The 19,802-nt window shown below is 52.4% G+C and overlaps 7 protein-coding genes and 1 pseudogene across 7 annotated transcripts; all 8 read right to left on the bottom strand.

The window, feature by feature from the left end:
* Nucleotides 1–118: 118 nt before the first annotated feature.
* On the bottom strand, nucleotides 119–785 carry LOC132903699 (histone H3). Its single transcript, XM_060952540.1, has one exon. It carries the CDS (start codon nucleotides 770–772, stop codon nucleotides 362–364), a length of 411 nt encoding a protein of 136 aa, XP_060808523.1. The 5' UTR covers nucleotides 773–785; the 3' UTR covers nucleotides 119–361.
* A 356-nt stretch (nucleotides 786–1,141) lies between these two features.
* LOC132903702 (histone H2B) lies at nucleotides 1,142–1,924 on the bottom strand. The gene has a single exon (XM_060952543.1). The coding sequence runs from the start codon at nucleotides 1,863–1,865 to the stop codon at nucleotides 1,491–1,493; it is 375 nt and encodes a 124-aa protein (XP_060808526.1). The 5' UTR covers nucleotides 1,866–1,924; the 3' UTR covers nucleotides 1,142–1,490.
* Nucleotides 1,925–2,515: 591 nt separating this feature from the next.
* LOC132903666 (histone H2A) lies at nucleotides 2,516–3,154 on the bottom strand. The gene has a single exon (XM_060952452.1). It carries the CDS (start codon nucleotides 3,082–3,084, stop codon nucleotides 2,710–2,712), a length of 375 nt encoding a protein of 124 aa, XP_060808435.1. The 5' UTR covers nucleotides 3,085–3,154; the 3' UTR covers nucleotides 2,516–2,709.
* Nucleotides 3,155–3,407: 253 nt separating this feature from the next.
* On the bottom strand, nucleotides 3,408–4,637 carry LOC132903651 (histone H1B-like). The gene has a single exon (XM_060952410.1). The coding sequence runs from the start codon at nucleotides 4,574–4,576 to the stop codon at nucleotides 3,824–3,826; it is 753 nt and encodes a 250-aa protein (XP_060808393.1). The 5' UTR covers nucleotides 4,577–4,637; the 3' UTR covers nucleotides 3,408–3,823.
* Nucleotides 4,638–13,585: 8,948 nt separating this feature from the next.
* LOC132903614 (histone H2B) lies at nucleotides 13,586–14,368 on the bottom strand. The gene has a single exon (XM_060952296.1). The coding sequence runs from the start codon at nucleotides 14,307–14,309 to the stop codon at nucleotides 13,935–13,937; it is 375 nt and encodes a 124-aa protein (XP_060808279.1). The 5' UTR covers nucleotides 14,310–14,368; the 3' UTR covers nucleotides 13,586–13,934.
* A 670-nt stretch (nucleotides 14,369–15,038) lies between these two features.
* Nucleotides 15,039–15,623, bottom strand: LOC132903613 (histone H2A-like; annotated as a pseudogene).
* Nucleotides 15,624–15,876: 253 nt separating this feature from the next.
* LOC132903611 (histone H1B-like) lies at nucleotides 15,877–17,106 on the bottom strand. The gene has a single exon (XM_060952294.1). It carries the CDS (start codon nucleotides 17,043–17,045, stop codon nucleotides 16,293–16,295), a length of 753 nt encoding a protein of 250 aa, XP_060808277.1. The 5' UTR covers nucleotides 17,046–17,106; the 3' UTR covers nucleotides 15,877–16,292.
* A 1,976-nt stretch (nucleotides 17,107–19,082) lies between these two features.
* LOC132903612 (histone H3) lies at nucleotides 19,083–19,749 on the bottom strand. The gene has a single exon (XM_060952295.1). The coding sequence runs from the start codon at nucleotides 19,734–19,736 to the stop codon at nucleotides 19,326–19,328; it is 411 nt and encodes a 136-aa protein (XP_060808278.1). The 5' UTR covers nucleotides 19,737–19,749; the 3' UTR covers nucleotides 19,083–19,325.
* Between the last annotated feature and the right edge of the window lie 53 nt (nucleotides 19,750–19,802).

Below are 19,802 nucleotides of genomic sequence, written 5' to 3'. Positions count from 1 at the left end.
CAACAGTAGGTTAGGTATTATAAAGATTTTGTATGTTTTTTTTTTTTTTTTTTTTTTTTTTTTTACATACATAACAATATGTTGCTGCGTGTATGTGGTGGTAAGGAAGTAGTTACATGATAATAATATATGTGTTCATTAATTACGCAGGTAGGTGGTGGTGGTGGTGGGAACTAACTCATCGTACCAAGAAACATGTATCAGTTTGAATCGTGTGTGGCCCTGAAAAGGGCCGTTTGTAAATGCGAGCGGCGACGTTCCAGTTCTAGTGTCACGTTGCGATCATGATCATGTAATGGTCATGAACATGACGAGATCGGACACACAACAACGGGAATCACCACCAGACTCCTCTACACGCTTAAGCGCGTTCTCCTCTGATCCTGCGCGCCAACTGGATGTCCTTGGGCATGATGGTGACGCGTTTCGCGTGAATGGCGCACAGGTTGGTGTCCTCGAAGAGGCCCACCAGATACGCCTCGCTCGCTTCCTGGAGAGCCATCACTGCCGAACTCTGGAATCTGAGATCGGTCTTGAAGTCCTGAGCGATTTCACGTACGAGACGCTGGAACGGCAACTTGCGGATCAGAAGCTCGGTACTCTTCTGGTAACGACGGATCTCACGGAGTGCAACTGTTCCGGGCCTGTAGCGATGCGGCTTCTTGACACCGCCGGTTGCGGGCGCGCTCTTACGAGCCGCCTTAGTGGCGAGCTGTTTACGCGGAGCTTTACCTCCGGTCGATTTACGGGCCGTCTGCTTAGTACGAGCCATCCTTGTTGTTCGTAGAAAGTATCAACGGAAGAACGATTACAAAACACACCAAGTACGTACACACGACCGCACGCGGGTACCGACCGAACTGAAGTGATCCGAATTAACAGATTCTAGCGCGTTTTATACGAACACGTAGCATCGACTGGTAGTATACTACCGAATGGTAATATGGTGAACGCCCCCCCCCCCCCCCCCCCCTCTCCTGTCTCCCTCTCTCTCTGTCGTGCGCGTGTAGTATTTTACGAAATATGTAGTATTATTTAGAATAATAATATTTTCCTTTGCGGGGTAGACACAGCGAACAATTGTAATATTTGCGTATATATATATTTTTTTTGTGTATAACAACAAACATTTGTTGTTCGATCATGATATCATGCGTGTTTTTTACTTTTATTATTATTACTCCGAATTATAAGTCTGAGGTTGGTACGACGTATTAAGTCGAGAAGAAACATTCAGTGAATTATGACAAATGTTATGGCCCTGAAAAGGGCCTTTTGGATGTAGGTATATTATACACGCGTGTGCGTGCGCGCGTGCGTGCGTATATGCTGTGCTGCCATTCTGCATCCATTCAAATATTTCGCCCGTCCGATCCCATCCACTACCTGACCCAACCGTGAAGGGGTAGGTGATGTGTAGGAGCAAACAAAACAAAACACTTCGACGGACACACGTTAGCAAACACACACACACACTATATATAAATCATCTACTTGGAGCTGGTGTACTTGGTGACCGCCTTGGTGCCTTCACTGACGGCGTGCTTGGCGAGCTCACCGGGCAGGAGAAGCCTCACGGAAGTCTGCACCTCCCTCGATGTGATCGTTGACCTCTTGTTGTAGTGGGCCAGGCGGGAAGCCTCGGCGGCGATTCGCTCGAAGATGTCGTTCACGAACGAGTTCATGATGGACATCGCCTTGCTGGATATACCGGTGTCCGGGTGCACCTGCTTCAGCACTTTGTAAATGTAGATGGCGTAGCTCTCCTTCCTCTTGTGCTTCTTCTTCTTTTTGTCAGTCTTGGAGATGTTCTTCTGGGCTTTGCCAGATTTCTTGGCGGCCTTGCCACTGGTCTTGGGCGGCATTTTTCTTTGTTATAAAATGCGTGCGTAACGTCACTAGCGCGAGATCTAGAAACCGAGATGTCTCGTGTGGTGCCCGAATTTTTGATAAATTTTTAATATATGTCCGTCGTCTGCAGTCAAACAGTGTAATGGTCACAGCGTATATCGGCCAATAGGAAAGTCGGCGTAGTCGCGTCGGGCACGCCTCGAATCATTCCCCTCCCCCCTCTCCCTTCCCCTCCCCTCCGCCAATAGTGCAAAGAAAGTGAGATAAAGATAGGTAAAAAAAAAAAAAGGAGGTAGGTAAAAAAAAAAAAAAAAAAAAAAAAAAAAAAAGTAGGTAGGTAGGTAGGTAGGTAGGTAGGTGATACCTAGTTTAGGTTATCCCTTGTTACGTTAGGTTAGGTTAGGTTTGCATAATATGTAATAGGTAGGTAGCGAACTAGGTAGAGGTAGATAAGACTTGACAAAGTATTTTTGACAGGCAGACTCGTGTAAAGCCCGTTTATTTATTCTTGCTGAGCCAGCAACTGAGTAAGTAAGTGAATCGTACGTTGTGTTTTAGAATGATTAGCTTTGTTGACTTTGGTTTATCAAAAGTGAAACTGTTTTTAACGCATAAGAATCATATTGTGGCCCTGAAAAGGGCCTTTTTGTCTTTTCATTCCGAGTTAGCAAGTCGACGCACCCGGCGACCACGTAAGAGTCCATCCATCCATCCATCCATCCATCCATATCGGGCCTCGGATTGTTGTTGAGCAAGTACGTATATGTGTGTGTGTGTGTGCGTGTGCACATACAATACAAAATACATACAATAAAAACAACAACAAAATAGAGGAACGAACGAACGAAAGTGGACAACTTACGCCTTCTTCTCGGTCTTCTTGGGCAAAAGCACCGCCTGGATGTTGGGCAGTACACCGCCCTGAGCGATGGTCACACCGGAGAGCAGTTTGTTCAATTCTTCGTCATTGCGGATGGCCAATTGAAGATGTCTAGGTATGATCCTGGTCTTCTTGTTGTCTCTGGCGGCGTTGCCGGCCAACTCGAGCACTTCGGCGGCCAGGTATTCCATCACGGCGGCGAGGTAAACAGGAGCGCCGGCACCGACGCGTTCGGCGTAGTTGCCCTTGCGTAGCAGCCTGTGAATACGGCCCACGGGAAACTGGAGACCGGCACGATTGGAACGCGACTTTGCCTTCCCCTTCACTTTTCCACCTTTACCGCGTCCAGACATTTTTCGAAGATTGAATTGGTACAGTTAGTAAACAAACAAACAAACGTTGTTGTGACAACGGACGACGACGTTAAAATGAGCGTACGCGGACGGGGTATGCTTTTATTATATACACCCGTGCGTTGATCTTTATCGTACAATGAACGAAGTTACCAACATCGAGTGGTGGGGATGTGAACGAACGAACTAACGGACAATGTCTACCTATTTTTATTTATTTACTTTTTTTTCTTTCCCTACTCACTATTACGTTACGTTATATTATACATATCATCATGAGCTAGCTAGCTAGCTAGCTAGCTAGCTAATAACGCAGTCAGGTAATGAAATATATATCTGAATGTTCATGCGTTTGTATATTTTTATTTATTTATTTATTTTTTTTATTTAACACTCTCTCTCTTCTTCTTCATCAATACTTACGTAAGAAGCGATACTTACACTCGTCTCACAAGGTAGGTCGACGACACACAGACATGTGTTATTATTGTTGTTGTACAAAGAAACATACACATTGAACCATATGTTAGCCCTGAAAAGGGCTTTTTGTTAGGCGCGAAAGGGCACCATGCACACAACGGTGCACGCTTTTTCCCACCCACCCCGACCTCTTCTTCTTCGACGACGTCCGTCTTCGTGGTAGTTGTTGTCGTTGTTTCTGCAAGCAACTAGCAGTAAACAAACGGCGGAGAGATAAAGAGAGCGGCGGTATATACCAGGTACATACACAGGTAGGGATTTACTTCTTTGACGCGGCCGCTTTCTTTGCTGCGGGCTTCTTGGGTGTTGTGGCGGCCTTCTTCGGCTTGGGCGCTTTCGGTTTCTTCGTAGGGGGTTTGGCAGTTTTCTTCGCCTTCGGCGCGGCAGCGGCCTTGGCCCTCGCGGGCGCGGCCGCCGCGGCCTTCTTGGCCGCCGCGGGCTTCTTCTTGGCCGCGGCCGCAGCCTTCTTGTCCTTAGCGGTGGCGGCGGACGAGGCCGCCTTGCCGCCGGCCGCCTTCGACGGCGACGAAGACGCACCGCCGGCGGAGGCGGCCTTCTTCGCCTTGGAGGAGGACGCGGACGCGGCGGATCCCTTCTTCGATTTGGCGCCGGCCGCGGACGCGGACCTCTTGGTGCCCGCCGCACCGCCGGCCGGTTTCTTGGACGATGACGATTTGGATTCCAATTTGAACGATCCCGACGCACCTTTGCCCTTGGTCTGGATCAGTGCTCCGGATTCGACGGCGCTCTTCAAATATTTCCTTATGAACGGTGCCAATTTCTCGGCGTCGACTTTGTATTGGGCCGCTATGTATTTCTTAATGGCCTGCAGGGACGATCCGCTCCTCTCCTTCAACTCCTTGATGGCGCTGTTGACCATCTCCGATGTCTTCGGGTGGGTCGGTTTGGCTTTCGCCTTCTTGACACCGCCCGCCGCGGCAGACGCCTTAGGCTGCTTCTTCGCCGGCGTAGCCGGTGCCGGTGCCTCGGAAGCTACAGCTGTGTCTGCCATATTATTGTTAATATTTATTTATTTCACTTAATACACACACGCGCAAACAACAAACAAACACGGGAATTGTTAAATGAACAGTGTTAAAGTCGACGGGCGCGTGCGAACATTTCGTTCGCATCGAGTAATACCGTAACGAGAACCGGTGTGCCGCGAAACGTTTTCTCATACGAGAGCTTCCAACTTTTCACTAACTAAGTTCGGAAAATATTAATTTTCCATAATAATAATGCGCTCGGAAGGCACATTGAACACGTATAATGTATATTATTGAGTTTATCCACGTGCACATGTGATTTTAATCACACCGATGAATAGTGATCCCGAGTTATAGACGTTTATTTTCACAGTAATATATCGGACCAGAGCTCGGGTCATGTTCAAAAGTTGTTTTTCATTATAAAACCTAATAATGTACGCAATTAGTGTCCCCAGGTAAAAAGCTAAGATATCATTGTTCACCCTTGTTAATATATAATATGTATAAATATTATATTTGACAATTTTGAAGCTTGTCAAGTCCACGTTGGTAAAACACGCAAAGTGCGAGCTCTCGGAGAGCGAGCGTCTAGTCTCTTTCTCGATGTAAAAGCATGTAATTATTATTATATTTGTGTAATTATTATATGATAATAAATAATAGTCGGGCAGTCGGGCGAGAGAAAAGAATGCGGGGATGCGGAGTGTTTTTTTTTCTTCTTTTTGTTGTTGTAACGAGTAGGTACCTACCTAGTGCATTATGTGCGTCGTAGTATCGTCTACATACTACCTACTAATTGATGTGCGGTGTGTGCAGTGGCAGTGGCAGTTGCAATATTTTTATTAGGTCAGTCAGTCAGTCAGTCAGTCAGTCAGTGTATAGAGTGTCGTCGGCGGCGGGAGATGGATGGATGGATGGATCCAGATTACTGAGGAGACAATATCATAATATTAAGTAACGTGAGGAGGTGGCCAGTGTCGGGTGTGAAGTCAAATTTAACAAAGTTTTTACGTCTTGGAAGTGACTGGACAGATTGCAAATCATTTGAACTGTTTGTGTGTAGCGAAAATTGTGTTTGTTTTGTTGAAAAAAGATAAAGTGTGTGTGCTGCATGCATAATGAACGGTCGACACGATAAGTGACATCAGAAACGGTTTTAACAACAACAAATTCAACGATACTTTTGCGGCCCTGAAAAGGGCCTTTTTGTTTAATTGTTTGTTTCGTTTGTTTACTCGCTTGCAGAGATCGAGCGAGCGAGAAACACGAGACACGCACACGGCACACCTTAACCGCCGAAACCGTACAACGTACGTCCCTGGCGCTTCAGAGCGTAGACCACGTCCATGGCGGTGACGGTCTTCCTCTTGGCGTGCTCGGTGTAAGTGACAGCGTCGCGGATGACGTTCTCGAGGAACACCTTGAGAACACCGCGGGTCTCTTCGTATATCAGACCGGAGATACGCTTGACGCCGCCTCTGCGAGCCAAACGACGGATGGCCGGTTTGGTGATACCCTGGATGTTATCACGGAGCACCTTCCTGTGGCGTTTAGCTCCTCCCTTTCCAAGACCTTTGCCTCCTTTACCGCGACCGGTCATCTTGTTGTAGATTGATTCGATGAGATTGTTAAACACAAAGACGCGCACGCGCAAACACGACTTGTCGACGAATGGTAAATTTTCATCGTCGTGGGTCATCCTGCATTTCCGCCGTAGGCGGAAATGTGGGGTAGCTGGTCAGGGATTGTGGCCCTCTTCAGCGGATGTCTACGCTGCCTGCAACGGCAGGCAGGTCACGAGCGTGGCCGTGGCGGCCACTAATGAGGTCTTCCTCTTCCTGCGGGGTCAACGGGCGCCGCGGGTGCGGCGCCTGCAGTGGTGTTCGCTGTGAAGATGGCTTCTCTCGGCGATGGCCAGTGTCTTCGGTCCGGCGGGCGAGCGTGGAGTGGCGCGATACCCACAAGGTGCGGGTGCGCCGACCTGTCCGCCCTGCCGAACATATCGCCGGCCAGACGCGAGATGAACGCGTCCAGGCCCTCCCATTTGAGGTCCCGCTGGATCGTCGCGTTCCTCACGTACCGTGGGGCCCTGACGATGTCGCGGAGACATTGGTTCTCTTGCGCACGGAGACGTTGCCTGTTCGTCTCCGCGACATAGGCGTACCACGCCTGGGCTGCGTACGTGAGGCGGGATCTAACGTAGGTCTTGTAGATCCCGAGCTTCGTCTTCAGCGGGAGGCTGGAGGAGAGGACTGGACGCAGTCTTCCCCTGGCCATCTTCACAGTTTGCACCACTGAATCGACGTGGGTCTTCAGGCGAAGTCCACGGTCGATCTTGACCCCGAGGTAGGTGACGTGTGGCTGCCACGCCACGTCCTTCCCGAAGAGCTTCAGCGGCGGCGGTGGGGCGGCGTTCCCGGAGATAATGGCCTGCGTTTTCGCCACGTTCACCGACAGTCTCCACTTCTGGAGCCAATCTGGCAGGGCGTCGAGTGCCTTTTGGAGCTTCTTGGCGGCGTGCTTCGCGTTTATGGATTTCGCGAAGTACGCCGCGTCGTCGGCGTATAGAGCCAGCTTGGCTCCATCGGCGACCGGGATGTCGTCGGTGTACGCAGCGTAGCAGGCCGGGCTCAGGCAGCTACCCTGAGGAACGCCAGCCCTGACGGGTTTCTCCGAAGAAACGGCGTCTTCGACCGCCACCCTGATCTTCCGCTCGTTCAGGAAGGAGGCCACAATCCTTGTCAGTCTTCTGGGAAGTTGGCTCTTCGACAGTTTGTACAGCAACCCCTCGTGCCATACTCTGTCGAAGGCCTTCTCGTTGTCGAGGAGCACGACAGCCACGGTCTCCTTGCGATTGGCAGCAGCTGAGATCTCGCCAAGGAGTCTGGCGATCTGGAGCGTCGTGGAGTGTTCGGGCCGGAACCCGAACTGCTCGGCGCGCGGCGTGATGTGCGGCAGTATGAGGCCGAGCAGCAGTTTTTCGAACACCTTCGAGAGGGCGCTGAGAAGCGTGATGGGCCGGTAGCTCTCAGGCTTGCGGAGGTCCTTCCCCGGCTTGGGCAAGAGGATCACCCTTCCGGTTTTCCATATGGTCGGGTAGTGGCCCGAGCGCAGAATGCCGTTGAAGAGGCGCGTCACCGCCGTGATGAATCCCGGCGGTAGGTGGCGAAGCGCCTCATTCGTGACGTTGTCTGCGCCCGGGGCTTTCCTGGGCTTCAGCTTCAGGATGGTCCTCTTGACCTGGCCGGGAGTGAAGAATACCGCATCCTCAAGCTCCGGCACTGGCTCCGCAAGGTACTCCCGAAGGTGCTCGACGACGCTGTCGTGGTGGGCCTGGTCCACGATCGGGTTCGGCGTGAACTGACGCTCCAGATGCTCGGCGAAGATCTCAGCTCTGTCTTCGGCCTTGAACCGTGGGAGGCCATCGGCTGCCAGCAGCGGCCGGACGGGTTGTGGCACGCCCGACAACTGCCGGCAGAGGCGGTGAACGGAGGGGATATCACCGCCTACCGATAAGAGGTGGTTCTCCCACGATCTGGCTGCGTGCTCCTCTAGTTTGTCCTTGATTGTCTCCACCAGCTTGTTCAGGTCGGCTTTGAGTGTTGGGCAGCGAGTACTCATCCACAGCCTCCGCATTCTTCGCTTCCGCTCCAGCAGCGCGGTGAGGTGCGCCGGGAGCGGCTCGGATTTGGCGGTGGCCGGCACGGGGGTCCGTGCGGCGTCGAGCGCGTGCTGGATGCTGCGGGTGATGGCACTCGCCGCAAGCTCGACCTCTTCGCTGGTGGAGACCCGCTTGAAGGCGACACTGGCCTTGTCGCCCACAATTTCGTCATGGAAGTGGTCCCATTTTATTTTGGATGTTCTCCTCGGCAGCGTGACCCTCGCCGGAAGGTCCCGGAGGATGAGAAGAACCGGCCGGTGATCTGACGGCAGGTCCGGGTAGACGTGCAGTGTTGGCAGCGCTGTCAGCCCTCTGTGGGCCACGATGTCGATGGTGTCGGAGCCTCCCAACGTGTCGGTGTGGGTGGGTTCGTCCGGCCCCAACAGCTCGAAGTCGTGGTCCACAGCGGCCTGATGAAGGATTCTTCCGCTTCGGTTGATCCTCGTGGAGTTCCAGGCTGTGTGCTTGGCGTTAAAGTCGCCAGCCACAAGCGTTGGCGTGGTAGTGTTCAGTAGGGACCAGAGCTCGTTGGTGTCGAGCTTGGCCCCTGGCGGTATGTATGCAGCAAACAGCCGCAGCTCGCGGCCGGCGACGCTGATGAGCACGCCGAGGGCGTACATTGTCTGGAACTCCACGTGGGGGATAGGCTGATGAATAATGTTGCGCTTCACCAACACTGCAAGTCCCCGGTAGGCATATCCACTGACCGGGCTCTTCTCATCCTTCCGGTATGTAATGTAATTGGGGATGCCAAACTTTTGGTCATCCCGCAGGTGGGTCTCGCTGACGAGGAGAACATCGATGTGCTGCTCCCGGAGGAAGTTGGCCAGCAAGTATTTCTTCCTCCGGAGCGATTCTGCGTTCCAGTACACGATCCTCAGAGGCGTACCATCCATAATTAAAGGTTAGGGGTGGGTACGCCTCTGAGGGGGGCCGCGGGGACGAGGGCGGCCAGTAGTGCCTGCATCTGCTGCACCGACTGCACCAGTGCGTAGAAGTGCTCCGGCGGGATCGGCGCAGCCGAGGCAGGCGCGGGAACGGTTTGAGGTGCCGGGGGAGGCGGCACGGTTGCAGCCGCTTCTTCCTCCGCCACGGGGGCAGAGCTCACGGCGGCGGCATTCTTCTTCTTCTTCTTCTTCCTTTTCTTTTTCGGGAGCTCTGCTCCCCTGGCGGTCGGTGGGTTGGCGGGGGCCATCAGTGAGGCCTCCGCTGCTTCGGACGTGGTGTTTTGAGGCGTGGGGGCGGTTCCGCTGCGAGCGACCGGGCCAGCCCGTCTGTTTCTGGCCTCGCGCCGCAGCACCGGGCACGAAGAGTGATTCGCCGGGTGCGGTCCACCGCAATTGGCGCAGGTGGCGGGCTGGTCCAATGGCCGCTCGCAGTCCGTGGCCTTGTGGGGCCCTCCACAGCGCACGCAGACGGTTGCTCGGTGGCAGTTGACCGACGAGTGTCGGAACAACTGACATCTGTGGCACTGGGCGGGTCCCTGCTTCCCCCTCCACGCCTCCACCTTCAGGGTCGGCCAGTGAAGGAGCTCCTTAACCGTGAATACCTCCTGGCAGTTCTGTGTTCTGGCCAGGAGGGCGAAGAAGACACATCCGGGGCGATCTCCCCTGCCCCGGATGGCTTTGATGGCTTCCACGGTGAAACCCTTCTCCTCCAGGTCTTCTTTTAGCGCGGCCTCCTCCGTGTCAGGCGGCAGCCCGCGGATGGCCACCTTCAAGGGACGGTCCGACGGCAACGAATATGAGTGCCATTGGACATCCAGAGTGTTGATGTACCTCTGGACTGTCCTATATTCGTTGCCGTCCTTTGGCGTAAAGTGCACGCCTCTTCCGCGTGCGACGGCGGCCGGCGAGCGTCCCAGCAGTCGGCTAATTTCCCTGAAATGGACCACCCAGTTGGGCAGGTGGTCCACACAGATCCTTGGGTAGCGCGGCTCCCGGGGCGCTTGTGCCGTCGGCGGGGCGGCTGAGGCGGCAGCGGCGGCGGCGGCGGCGGTGGCGGTGGCTGCGAGGGCTGCGGTTCCAGAGGAGGCCACAGCTGTGGTCGAACTGGAGGCGGCAGGTGTTGAAGTGGTGGGCGGGGCGCGAGGCACTGCTCCCCGTTGTGCCCCCTTCCGTTGAGGCAAGGGGGCTCCGGCGCTAGCCGCTACCCGGGCGAATGATACCGCGGGAGCGGCCAGCGAGGGCGGCGCGCGTTGGGCGGATGCTTGGGCGGGCGCTTGGGCGGGCGCCTGTGCGGACGTCTGGGCGGGCGGGCGGGCGGCCGCTAGGGCGGGCGCCTGGCTGGGCGGGTGGGCGGCCGCTAGGGCGGGCGCCTGGTTGGGCGGGCGGGCGGCCGCTAGGGCGGGCGCCTGCTTGGGCGGGCGGGCGGCCGCTAGGGCGGGCGCTTGCTTGGGCGGGCGGGCGGCTGCCAGGGCGGGCGCTTGATTGGGCGGGCGGGCAGGTTCTTGGGCGGGCGGGCGGTCCACTGCATGGGCGGCCGCTTGGTTGAGCGGGCGGGCAGGTTCCTGGGCGGGCGGGCGGTCAGCTGCATGGGCGGCCGCTTGAGTGTGCGGATGTGTGGACGTCTGGGCAGGCGCAAGGGCGGAAGTCTGGGCGGACGCCTGGGCGGGCGCTCGGCTGGATGCCGCCCCCGCCGGTGCGCGGCGCGGGTCCCGGGATTGCCACCTCGGGATCGCGGACTTCCCGGCCGGCGGAGGCTTCATAGCGGCGGCGTCAGCGGCGGCGGCGGCGGCGGCGGCGGCCTCCGAGCCGCGGACCGACGCCATCGTCGCGGCGCGTTTTAATGGTCGGTCACGGGCGCCGGCTCCTGTCAGGTCCGTTGTCGACCCGGATGAAGAGGGTTCGGCTGTCGAACAGGACTCCTCCTCGCCCTCCCGCATGTCGAGGGCCCGGGGCTTCTTCGGCGTTTCAGGAGCGTCGCCCGTGGGGCTCCTTGCCCGCTTCAGGAGGGAGGAAATCACCTGCCTCCTTGGAGTTTCCATGTCGACCGGGGGGAGGGTGATCATCCCCCGTCTTGCGATATCTAAGGCCGCGAGATCATCCACCGATGGGGCGACCCCCCGCACCTCGTTTTCCTTCAGGCGGAGGTAGATCGCCATCCATTGCGCCATCCCCGGCGACAGCCAGTCGCCGTGCACTAAGCGGACGAGTACCTCCGCGTCCCTTCTCATCCATCCTTTAGGGGACAGATTCGCAAGGGGCGCGGGTAGGGATGCGGCGGCGAGGGCGGCGGTGGCGGCAGCGGCGGATTTGACTGCCGCGGAGACGGCTGCAGAGGCAGGAGCGGCGGCGGCTGGGGTGGCGGAGGTGGCGACGGCGGCGGCGGCGGTGGCGGTGGCGGCGTGGGTGGCGGCGGCGGCGGCGGCAAAGTAGGTGACGGCGTCAGCGGCATTTGCCACAAAAGTGCGGCTTTCAGTGACGGCGGCGGCGACGGCGGCAGTTGCATCAAGTGTCGCTGCGGTCGTCGTCGTCGCGGCGCTGGCTTGCGTTGCGGCGGCGGCGGTTACAATTGCAGTGTCAGCAGCGGCGCGGGCGGCGGCGGCGGGCGCAGGAAAGACGCCCGTCGGCGTAGCATACGCCGCTGGTGGCGTATGCAAGGCGATGTCGGGGGAGGGGTGCGGGGGACCCGCACCTACCCCTTCCCGGGGGGGGGGCTCCATTTCGGAGCCCGGACGACGCGCGGGAGTGGAGTCGCTCCCGAGCAGCCGAAGGAACAACGGGGCCGACTACCCAACCCCTTTTCACCGGTGAGACCCGCTGGTGGGAGGCCGGCTACTAGGGGGATGCGAGCAAATCAGTCCCGAAGTCCTGGCAGGGGTTTCCGCCGGGAGCTATCCTCTCCTACGCAAATATTGTTTGCGGGGTGTTGGGGGGGCGTGGCTACGTCTTCCCCAATCGCGGAAACAGAATCGGCTCGTACTCGTAGAAATTTCCTCGAAGCGACTGGCGAATCCCGTAAATTTTCAGGTTTGATTTTCTACTTTTATATACACTAGCAACGCGAAGGAGGGGGTAGGGGTGGGGAGGCGAGGGGGGCCCCTCAACGGCCAACCAATAGAAGAACGAGCGCGCGTTAATAAAAAAAAAAAAAAAAAAAAATATTAATAATAATATACGAGAATATTAAATAAAAAGAAAAACAAAAAAAAAAAAAAAATAATAATAAATAAATACGTACACGCACATTATTATTATTCCATACTAGCTTTCATTCGCAGTCGCAACAGTAGGTTAGGTATTATAAAGATTTTGTATGTTTTTTTTTTTTTTTTTTTTTTTTTTTTACATACATAACAATATGTTGCTGCGTGTATGTGGTGGTAAGGAAGTAGTTACATGATAATAATATATGTGTTCATTAATTACGCAGGTAGGTGGTGGTGGTGGTGGGAACTAACTCATCGTACCAAGAAACATGTATCAGTTTGAATCGTGTGTGGCCCTGAAAAGGGCCGTTTGTAAATGCGAGCGGCGACGTTCCAGTTCTAGTGTCACGTTGCGATCATGATCATGTAATGGTCATGAACATGACGAGATCGGACACACAACAACGGGAATCACCACCAGACTCCTCTACACGCTTAAGCGCGTTCTCCTCTGATCCTGCGCGCCAACTGGATGTCCTTGGGCATGATGGTGACGCGTTTCGCGTGAATGGCGCACAGGTTGGTGTCCTCGAAGAGGCCCACCAGATACGCCTCGCTCGCTTCCTGGAGAGCCATCACTGCCGAACTCTGGAATCTGAGATCGGTCTTGAAGTCCTGAGCGATTTCACGTACGAGACGCTGGAACGGCAACTTGCGGATCAGAAGCTCGGTACTCTTCTGGTAACGACGGATCTCACGGAGTGCAACTGTTCCGGGCCTGTAGCGATGCGGCTTCTTGACACCGCCGGTTGCGGGCGCGCTCTTACGAGCCGCCTTAGTGGCGAGCTGTTTACGCGGAGCTTTACCTCCGGTCGATTTACGGGCCGTCTGCTTAGTACGAGCCATCCTTGTTGTTCGTAGAAAGTATCAACGGAAGAACGATTACAAAACACACCAAGTACGTACACACGACCGCACGCGGGTACCGACCGAACTGAAGTGATCCGAATTAACAGATTCTAGCGCGTTTTATACGAACACGTAGCATCGACTGGTAGTATACTACCGAATGGTAATATGGTGAACGCCCCCCCCCCCCCCCCCCCCCCCTCTCCTGTCTCCCTCTCTCTCTGTCGTGCGCGTGTAGTATTTTACGAAATATGTAGTATTATTTAGAATAATAATATTTTCCTTTGCGGGGTAGACACAGCGAACAATTGTAATATTTGCGTATATATATATTTTTTTTGTGTATAACAACAAACATTTGTTGTTCGATCATGATATCATGCGTGTTTTTTACTTTTATTATTATTACTCCGAATTATAAGTCTGAGGTTGGTACGACGTATTAAGTCGAGAAGAAACATTCAGTGAATTATGACAAATGTTATGGCCCTGAAAAGGGCCTTTTGGATGTAGGTATATTATACACGCGTGTGCGTGCGCGCGTGCGTGCGTATATGCTGTGCTGCCATTCTGCATCCATTCAAATATTTCGCCCGTCCGATCCCATCCACTACCTGACCCAACCGTGAAGGGGTAGGTGATGTGTAGGAGCAAACAAAACAAAACACTTCGACGGACACACGTTAGCAAACACACACACACACTATATATAAATCATCTACTTGGAGCTGGTGTACTTGGTGACCGCCTTGGTGCCTTCACTGACGGCGTGCTTGGCGAGCTCACCGGGCAGGAGAAGCCTCACGGAAGTCTGCACCTCCCTCGATGTGATCGTTGACCTCTTGTTGTAGTGGGCCAGGCGGGAAGCCTCGGCGGCGATTCGCTCGAAGATGTCGTTCACGAACGAGTTCATGATGGACATCGCCTTGCTGGATATACCGGTGTCCGGGTGCACCTGCTTCAGCACTTTGTAAATGTAGATGGCGTAGCTCTCCTTCCTCTTGTGCTTCTTCTTCTTTTTGTCAGTCTTGGAGATGTTCTTCTGGGCTTTGCCAGATTTCTTGGCGGCCTTGCCACTGGTCTTGGGCGGCATTTTTCTTTGTTATAAAATGCGTGCGTAACGTCACTAGCGCGAGATCTAGAAACCGAGATGTCTCGTGTGGTGCCCGAATTTTTGATAAATTTTTAATATATGTCCGTCGTCTGCAGTCAAACAGTGTAATGGTCACAGCGTATATCGGCCAATAGGAAAGTCGGCGTAGTCGCGTCGGGCACGCCTCGAATCATTCCCCTCCCCCCTCTCCCTTCCCCTCCCCTCCGCCAATAGTGCAAAGAAAGTGAGATAAAGATAGGTAAAAAAAAAAAAAGGAGGTAGGTAAAAAAAAAAAAAAAAAAAAAAAAAAAAAAAAAGTAGGTAGGTAGGTAGGTAGGTAGGTAGGTGATACCTAGTTTAGGTTATCCCTTGTTACGTTAGGTTAGGTTAGGTTTGCATAATATGTAATAGGTAGGTAGCGAACTAGGTAGAGGTAGATAAGACTTGACAAAGTATTTTTGACAGGCAGACTCGTGTAAAGCCCGTTTATTTATTCTTGCTGAGCCAGCAACTGAGTAAGTAAGTGAATCGTACGTTGTGTTTTAGAATGATTAGCTTTGTTGACTTTGGTTTATCAAAAGTGAAACTGTTTTTAACGCATAAGAATCATATTGTGGCCCTGAAAAGGGCCTTTTTGTCTTTTCATTCCGAGTTAGCAAGTCGACGCACCCGGCGACCACGTAAGAGTCCATCCATCCATCCATCCATCCATCCATATCGGGCCTCGGATTGTTGTTGAGCAAGTACGTATATGTGTGTGTGTGTGTGCGTGTGCACATACAATACAAAATACATACAATAAAAACAACAACAAAATAGAGGAACGAACGAACGAAAGTGGACAACTTACGCCTTCTTCTCGGTCTTCTTGGGCAAAAGCACCGCCTGGATGTTGGGCAGTACACCGCCCTGAGCGATGGTCACACCGGAGAGCAGTTTGTTCAATTCTTCGTCATTGCGGATGGCCAATTGAAGATGTCTAGATGTCTAGACAACAAGAAGACCAGGATCATCCTGGTCTTCTTGTTGTCTCTGGCGGCGTTGCCGGCCAACTCGAGCACTTCGGCGGCCAGGTATTCCATCACGGCGGCGAGGTAAACAGGAGCGCCGGCACCGACGCGTTCGGCGTAGTTGCCCTTGCGTAGCAGCCTGTGAATACGGCCCACGGGAAACTGGAGACCGGCACGATTGGAACGCGACTTTGCCTTCCCCTTCACTTTTCCACCTTTACCGCGTCCAGACATTTTTCGAAGATTGAATTGGTACAGTTAGTAAACAAACAAACAAACGTTGTTGTGACAACGGACGACGACGTTAAAATGAGCGTACGCGGACGGGGTATGCTTTTATTATATACACCCGTGCGTTGATCTTTATCGTACAATGAACGAAGTTACCAACATCGAGTGGTGGGGATGTGAACGAACGAACTAACGGACAATGTCTACCTATTTTTATTTATTTACTTTTTTTTCTTTCCCTACTCACTATTACGTTACGTTATATTATACATATCATCATGAGCTAGCTAGCTAGCTAGCTAGCTAGCTAATAACGCAGTCAGGTAATGAAATATATATCTGAATGTTCATGCGTTTGTATATTTTTATTTATTTATTTATTTTTTTTATTTAACACTCTCTCTCTTCTTCTTCATCAATACTTACGTAAGAAGCGATACTTACACTCGTCTCACAAGGTAGGTCGACGACACACAGACATGTGTTATTATTGTTGTTGTACAAAGAAACATACACATTGAACCATATGTTAGCCCTGAAAAGGGCTTTTTGTTAGGCGCGAAAGGGCACCATGCACACAACGGTGCACGCTTTTTCCCACCCACCCCGACCTCTTCTTCTTCGACGACGTCCGTCTTCGTGGTAGTTGTTGTCGTTGTTTCTGCAAGCAACTAGCAGTAAACAAACGGCGGAGAGATAAAGAGAGCGGCGGTATATACCAGGTACATACACAGGTAGGGATTTACTTCTTTGACGCGGCCGCTTTCTTTGCTGCGGGCTTCTTGGGTGTTGTGGCGGCCTTCTTCGGCTTGGGCGCTTTCGGTTTCTTCGTAGGGGGTTTGGCAGTTTTCTTCGCCTTCGGCGCGGCAGCGGCCTTGGCCCTCGCGGGCGCGGCCGCCGCGGCCTTCTTGGCCGCCGCGGGCTTCTTCTTGGCCGCGGCCGCAGCCTTCTTGTCCTTAGCGGTGGCGGCGGACGAGGCCGCCTTGCCGCCGGCCGCCTTCGACGGCGACGAAGACGCACCGCCGGCGGAGGCGGCCTTCTTCGCCTTGGAGGAGGACGCGGACGCGGCGGATCCCTTCTTCGATTTGGCGCCGGCCGCGGACGCGGACCTCTTGGTGCCCGCCGCACCGCCGGCCGGTTTCTTGGACGATGACGATTTGGATTCCAATTTGAACGATCCCGACGCACCTTTGCCCTTGGTCTGGATCAGTGCTCCGGATTCGACGGCGCTCTTCAAATATTTCCTTATGAACGGTGCCAATTTCTCGGCGTCGACTTTGTATTGGGCCGCTATGTATTTCTTAATGGCCTGCAGGGACGATCCGCTCCTCTCCTTCAACTCCTTGATGGCGCTGTTGACCATCTCCGATGTCTTCGGGTGGGTCGGTTTGGCTTTCGCCTTCTTGACACCGCCCGCCGCGGCAGACGCCTTAGGCTGCTTCTTCGCCGGCGTAGCCGGTGCCGGTGCCTCGGAAGCTACAGCTGTGTCTGCCATATTATTGTTAATATTTATTTATTTCACTTAATACACACACGCGCAAACAACAAACAAACACGGGAATTGTTAAATGAACAGTGTTAAAGTCGACGGGCGCGTGCGAACATTTCGTTCGCATCGAGTAATACCGTAACGAGAACCGGTGTGCCGCGAAACGTTTTCTCATACGAGAGCTTCCAACTTTTCACTAACTAAGTTCGGAAAATATTAATTTTCCATAATAATAATGCGCTCGGAAGGCACATTGAACACGTATAATGTATATTATTGAGTTTATCCACGTGCACATGTGATTTTAATCACACCGATGAATAGTGATCCCGAGTTATAGACGTTTATTTTCACAGTAATATATCGGACCAGAGCTCGGGTCATGTTCAAAAGTTGTTTTTCATTATAAAACCTAATAATGTACGCAATTAGTGTCCCCAGGTAAAAAGCTAAGATATCATTGTTCACCCTTGTTAATATATAATATGTATAAATATTATATTTGACAATTTTGAAGCTTGTCAAGTCCACGTTGGTAAAACACGCAAAGTGCGAGCTCTCGGAGAGCGAGCGTCTAGTCTCTTTCTCGATGTAAAAGCATGTAATTATTATTATATTTGTGTAATTATTATATGATAATAAATAATAGTCGGGCAGTCGGGCGAGAGAAAAGAATGCGGGGATGCGGAGTGTTTTTTTTTCTTCTTTTTGTTGTTGTAACGAGTAGGTACCTACCTAGTGCATTATGTGCGTCGTAGTATCGTCTACATACTACCTACTAATTGATGTGCGGTGTGTGCAGTGGCAGTGGCAGTTGCAATATTTTTATTAGGTCAGTCAGTCAGTCAGTCAGTCAGTCAGTGTATAGAGTGTCGTCGGCGGCGGGAGATGGATGGATGGATGGATCCAGATTACTGAGGAGACAATATCATAATATTAAGTAACGTGAGGAGGTGGCCAGTGTCGGGTGTGAAGTCAAATTTAACAAAGTTTTTACGTCTTGGAAGTGACTGGACAGATTGCAAATCATTTGAACTGTTTGTGTGTAGCGAAAATTGTGTTTGTTTTGTTGAAAAAAGATAAAGTGTGTGTGCTGCATGCATAATGAACGGTCGACACGATAAGTGACATCAGAAACGGTTTTAACAACAACAAATTCAACGATACTTTTGCGGCCCTGAAAAGGGCCTTTTTGTTTAATTGTTTGTTTCGTTTGTTTACTCGCTTGCAGAGATCGAGCGAGCGAGAAACACGAGACACGCACACGGCACACCTTAACCGCCGAAACCGTACAACGTACGTCCCTGGCGCTTCAGAGCGTAGACCACGTCCATGGCGGTGACGGTCTTCCTCTTGGCGTGCTCGGTGTAAGTGACAGCGTCGCGGATGACGTTCTCGAGGAACACCTTGAGAACACCGCGGGTCTCTTCGTATATCAGACCGGAGATACGCTTGACGCCGCCTCTGCGAGCCAAACGACGGATGGCCGGTTTGGTGATACCCTGGATGTTATCACGGAGCACCTTCCTGTGGCGTTTAGCTCCTCCCTTTCCAAGACCTTTGCCTCCTTTACCGCGACCGGTCATCTTGTTGTAGATTGATTCGATGAGATTGTTAAACACAAAGACGCGCACGCGCAAACACGACTTGTCGACGAATGGTAAATTTTCAGGTTTGATTTTCTACTTTTATATACACTAGCAACGCGAAGGAGGGGGTAGGGGTGGGGAGGCGAGGGGGGCCCCTCAACGGCCAACCAATAGAAGAACGAGCGCGCGTTAATAAAAAAAAAAAAAAAAAAAATATTAATAATAATATACGAGAATATTAAATAAAAAGAAAAACAAAAAAAAAAAAAAAATAATAATAAATAAATACGTACACGCACATTATTATTATTCCATACTAGCTTTCATTCGCAGTCGCAACAGTAGGTTAGGTATTATAAAGATTTTGTATGTTTTTTTTTTTTTTTTTTTTTTTTTTTTTACATACATAACAATATGTTGCTGCGTGTATGTGGTGGTAAGGAAGTAGTTACATGATAATAATATATGTGTTCATTAATTACGCAGGTAGGTGGTGGTGGTGGTGGGAACTAACTCATCGTACCAAGAAACATGTATCAGTTTGAATCGTGTGTGGCCCTGAAAAGGGCCGTTTGTAAATGCGAGCGGCGACGTTCCAGTTCTAGTGTCACGTTGCGATCATGATCATGTAATGGTCATGAACATGACGAGATCGGACACACAACAACGGGAATCACCACCAGACTCCTCTACACGCTTAAGCGCGTTCTCCTCTGATCCTGCGCGCCAACTGGATGTCCTTGGGCATGATGGTGACGCGTTTCGCGTGAATGGCGCACAGGTTGGTGTCCTCGAAGAGGCCCACCAGATACGCCTCGCTCGCTTCCTGGAGAGCCATCACTGCCGAACTCTGGAATCTGAGATCGGTCTTGAAGTCCTGAGCGATTTCACGTACGAGACGCTGGAACGGCAACTTGCGGATCAGAAGCTCGGTACTCTTCTGGTAACGACGGATCTCACGGAGTGCAACTGTTCCGGGCCTGTAGCGATGCGGCTTCTTGACACCGCCGGTTGCGGGCGCGCTCTTACGAGCCGCCTTAGTGGCGAGCTGTTTACGCGGAGCTTTACCTCCGGTCGATTTACGGGCCGTCTGCTTAGTACGAGCCATCCTTGTTGTTCGTAGAAAGTATCAACGGAAGAACGATTACAAAACACACCAAGTACGTACACACGA

The sequence above is a fragment of the Amyelois transitella genome, chromosome 28 (assembly GCF_032362555.1).
Source record: "Amyelois transitella isolate CPQ chromosome 28, ilAmyTran1.1, whole genome shotgun sequence".
Lineage (NCBI taxonomy): Eukaryota > Metazoa > Arthropoda > Insecta > Lepidoptera > Pyralidae > Amyelois > Amyelois transitella.
This window is presented reverse-complemented; position numbering and strand designations above follow the sequence as displayed.

What these genes read in the sequence shown, in the direction of transcription:
- LOC132903702 (XM_060952543.1), bottom strand. Translation starts at nt 1,865, where the DNA reads ATGCCGCCCAAGACCAGTGGCAAGGCCGCCAAGAAATCTGGCAAAGCC.
- LOC132903611 (XM_060952294.1), bottom strand. Translation starts at nt 17,045, where the DNA reads ATGGCAGACACAGCTGTAGCTTCCGAGGCACCGGCACCGGCTACGCCG.
- LOC132903651 (XM_060952410.1), bottom strand. Translation starts at nt 4,576, where the DNA reads ATGGCAGACACAGCTGTAGCTTCCGAGGCACCGGCACCGGCTACGCCG.
- LOC132903666 (XM_060952452.1), bottom strand. Translation starts at nt 3,084, where the DNA reads ATGTCTGGACGCGGTAAAGGTGGAAAAGTGAAGGGGAAGGCAAAGTCG.
- LOC132903612 (XM_060952295.1), bottom strand. Translation starts at nt 19,736, where the DNA reads ATGGCTCGTACTAAGCAGACGGCCCGTAAATCGACCGGAGGTAAAGCT.
- LOC132903699 (XM_060952540.1), bottom strand. Translation starts at nt 772, where the DNA reads ATGGCTCGTACTAAGCAGACGGCCCGTAAATCGACCGGAGGTAAAGCT.
- LOC132903614 (XM_060952296.1), bottom strand. Translation starts at nt 14,309, where the DNA reads ATGCCGCCCAAGACCAGTGGCAAGGCCGCCAAGAAATCTGGCAAAGCC.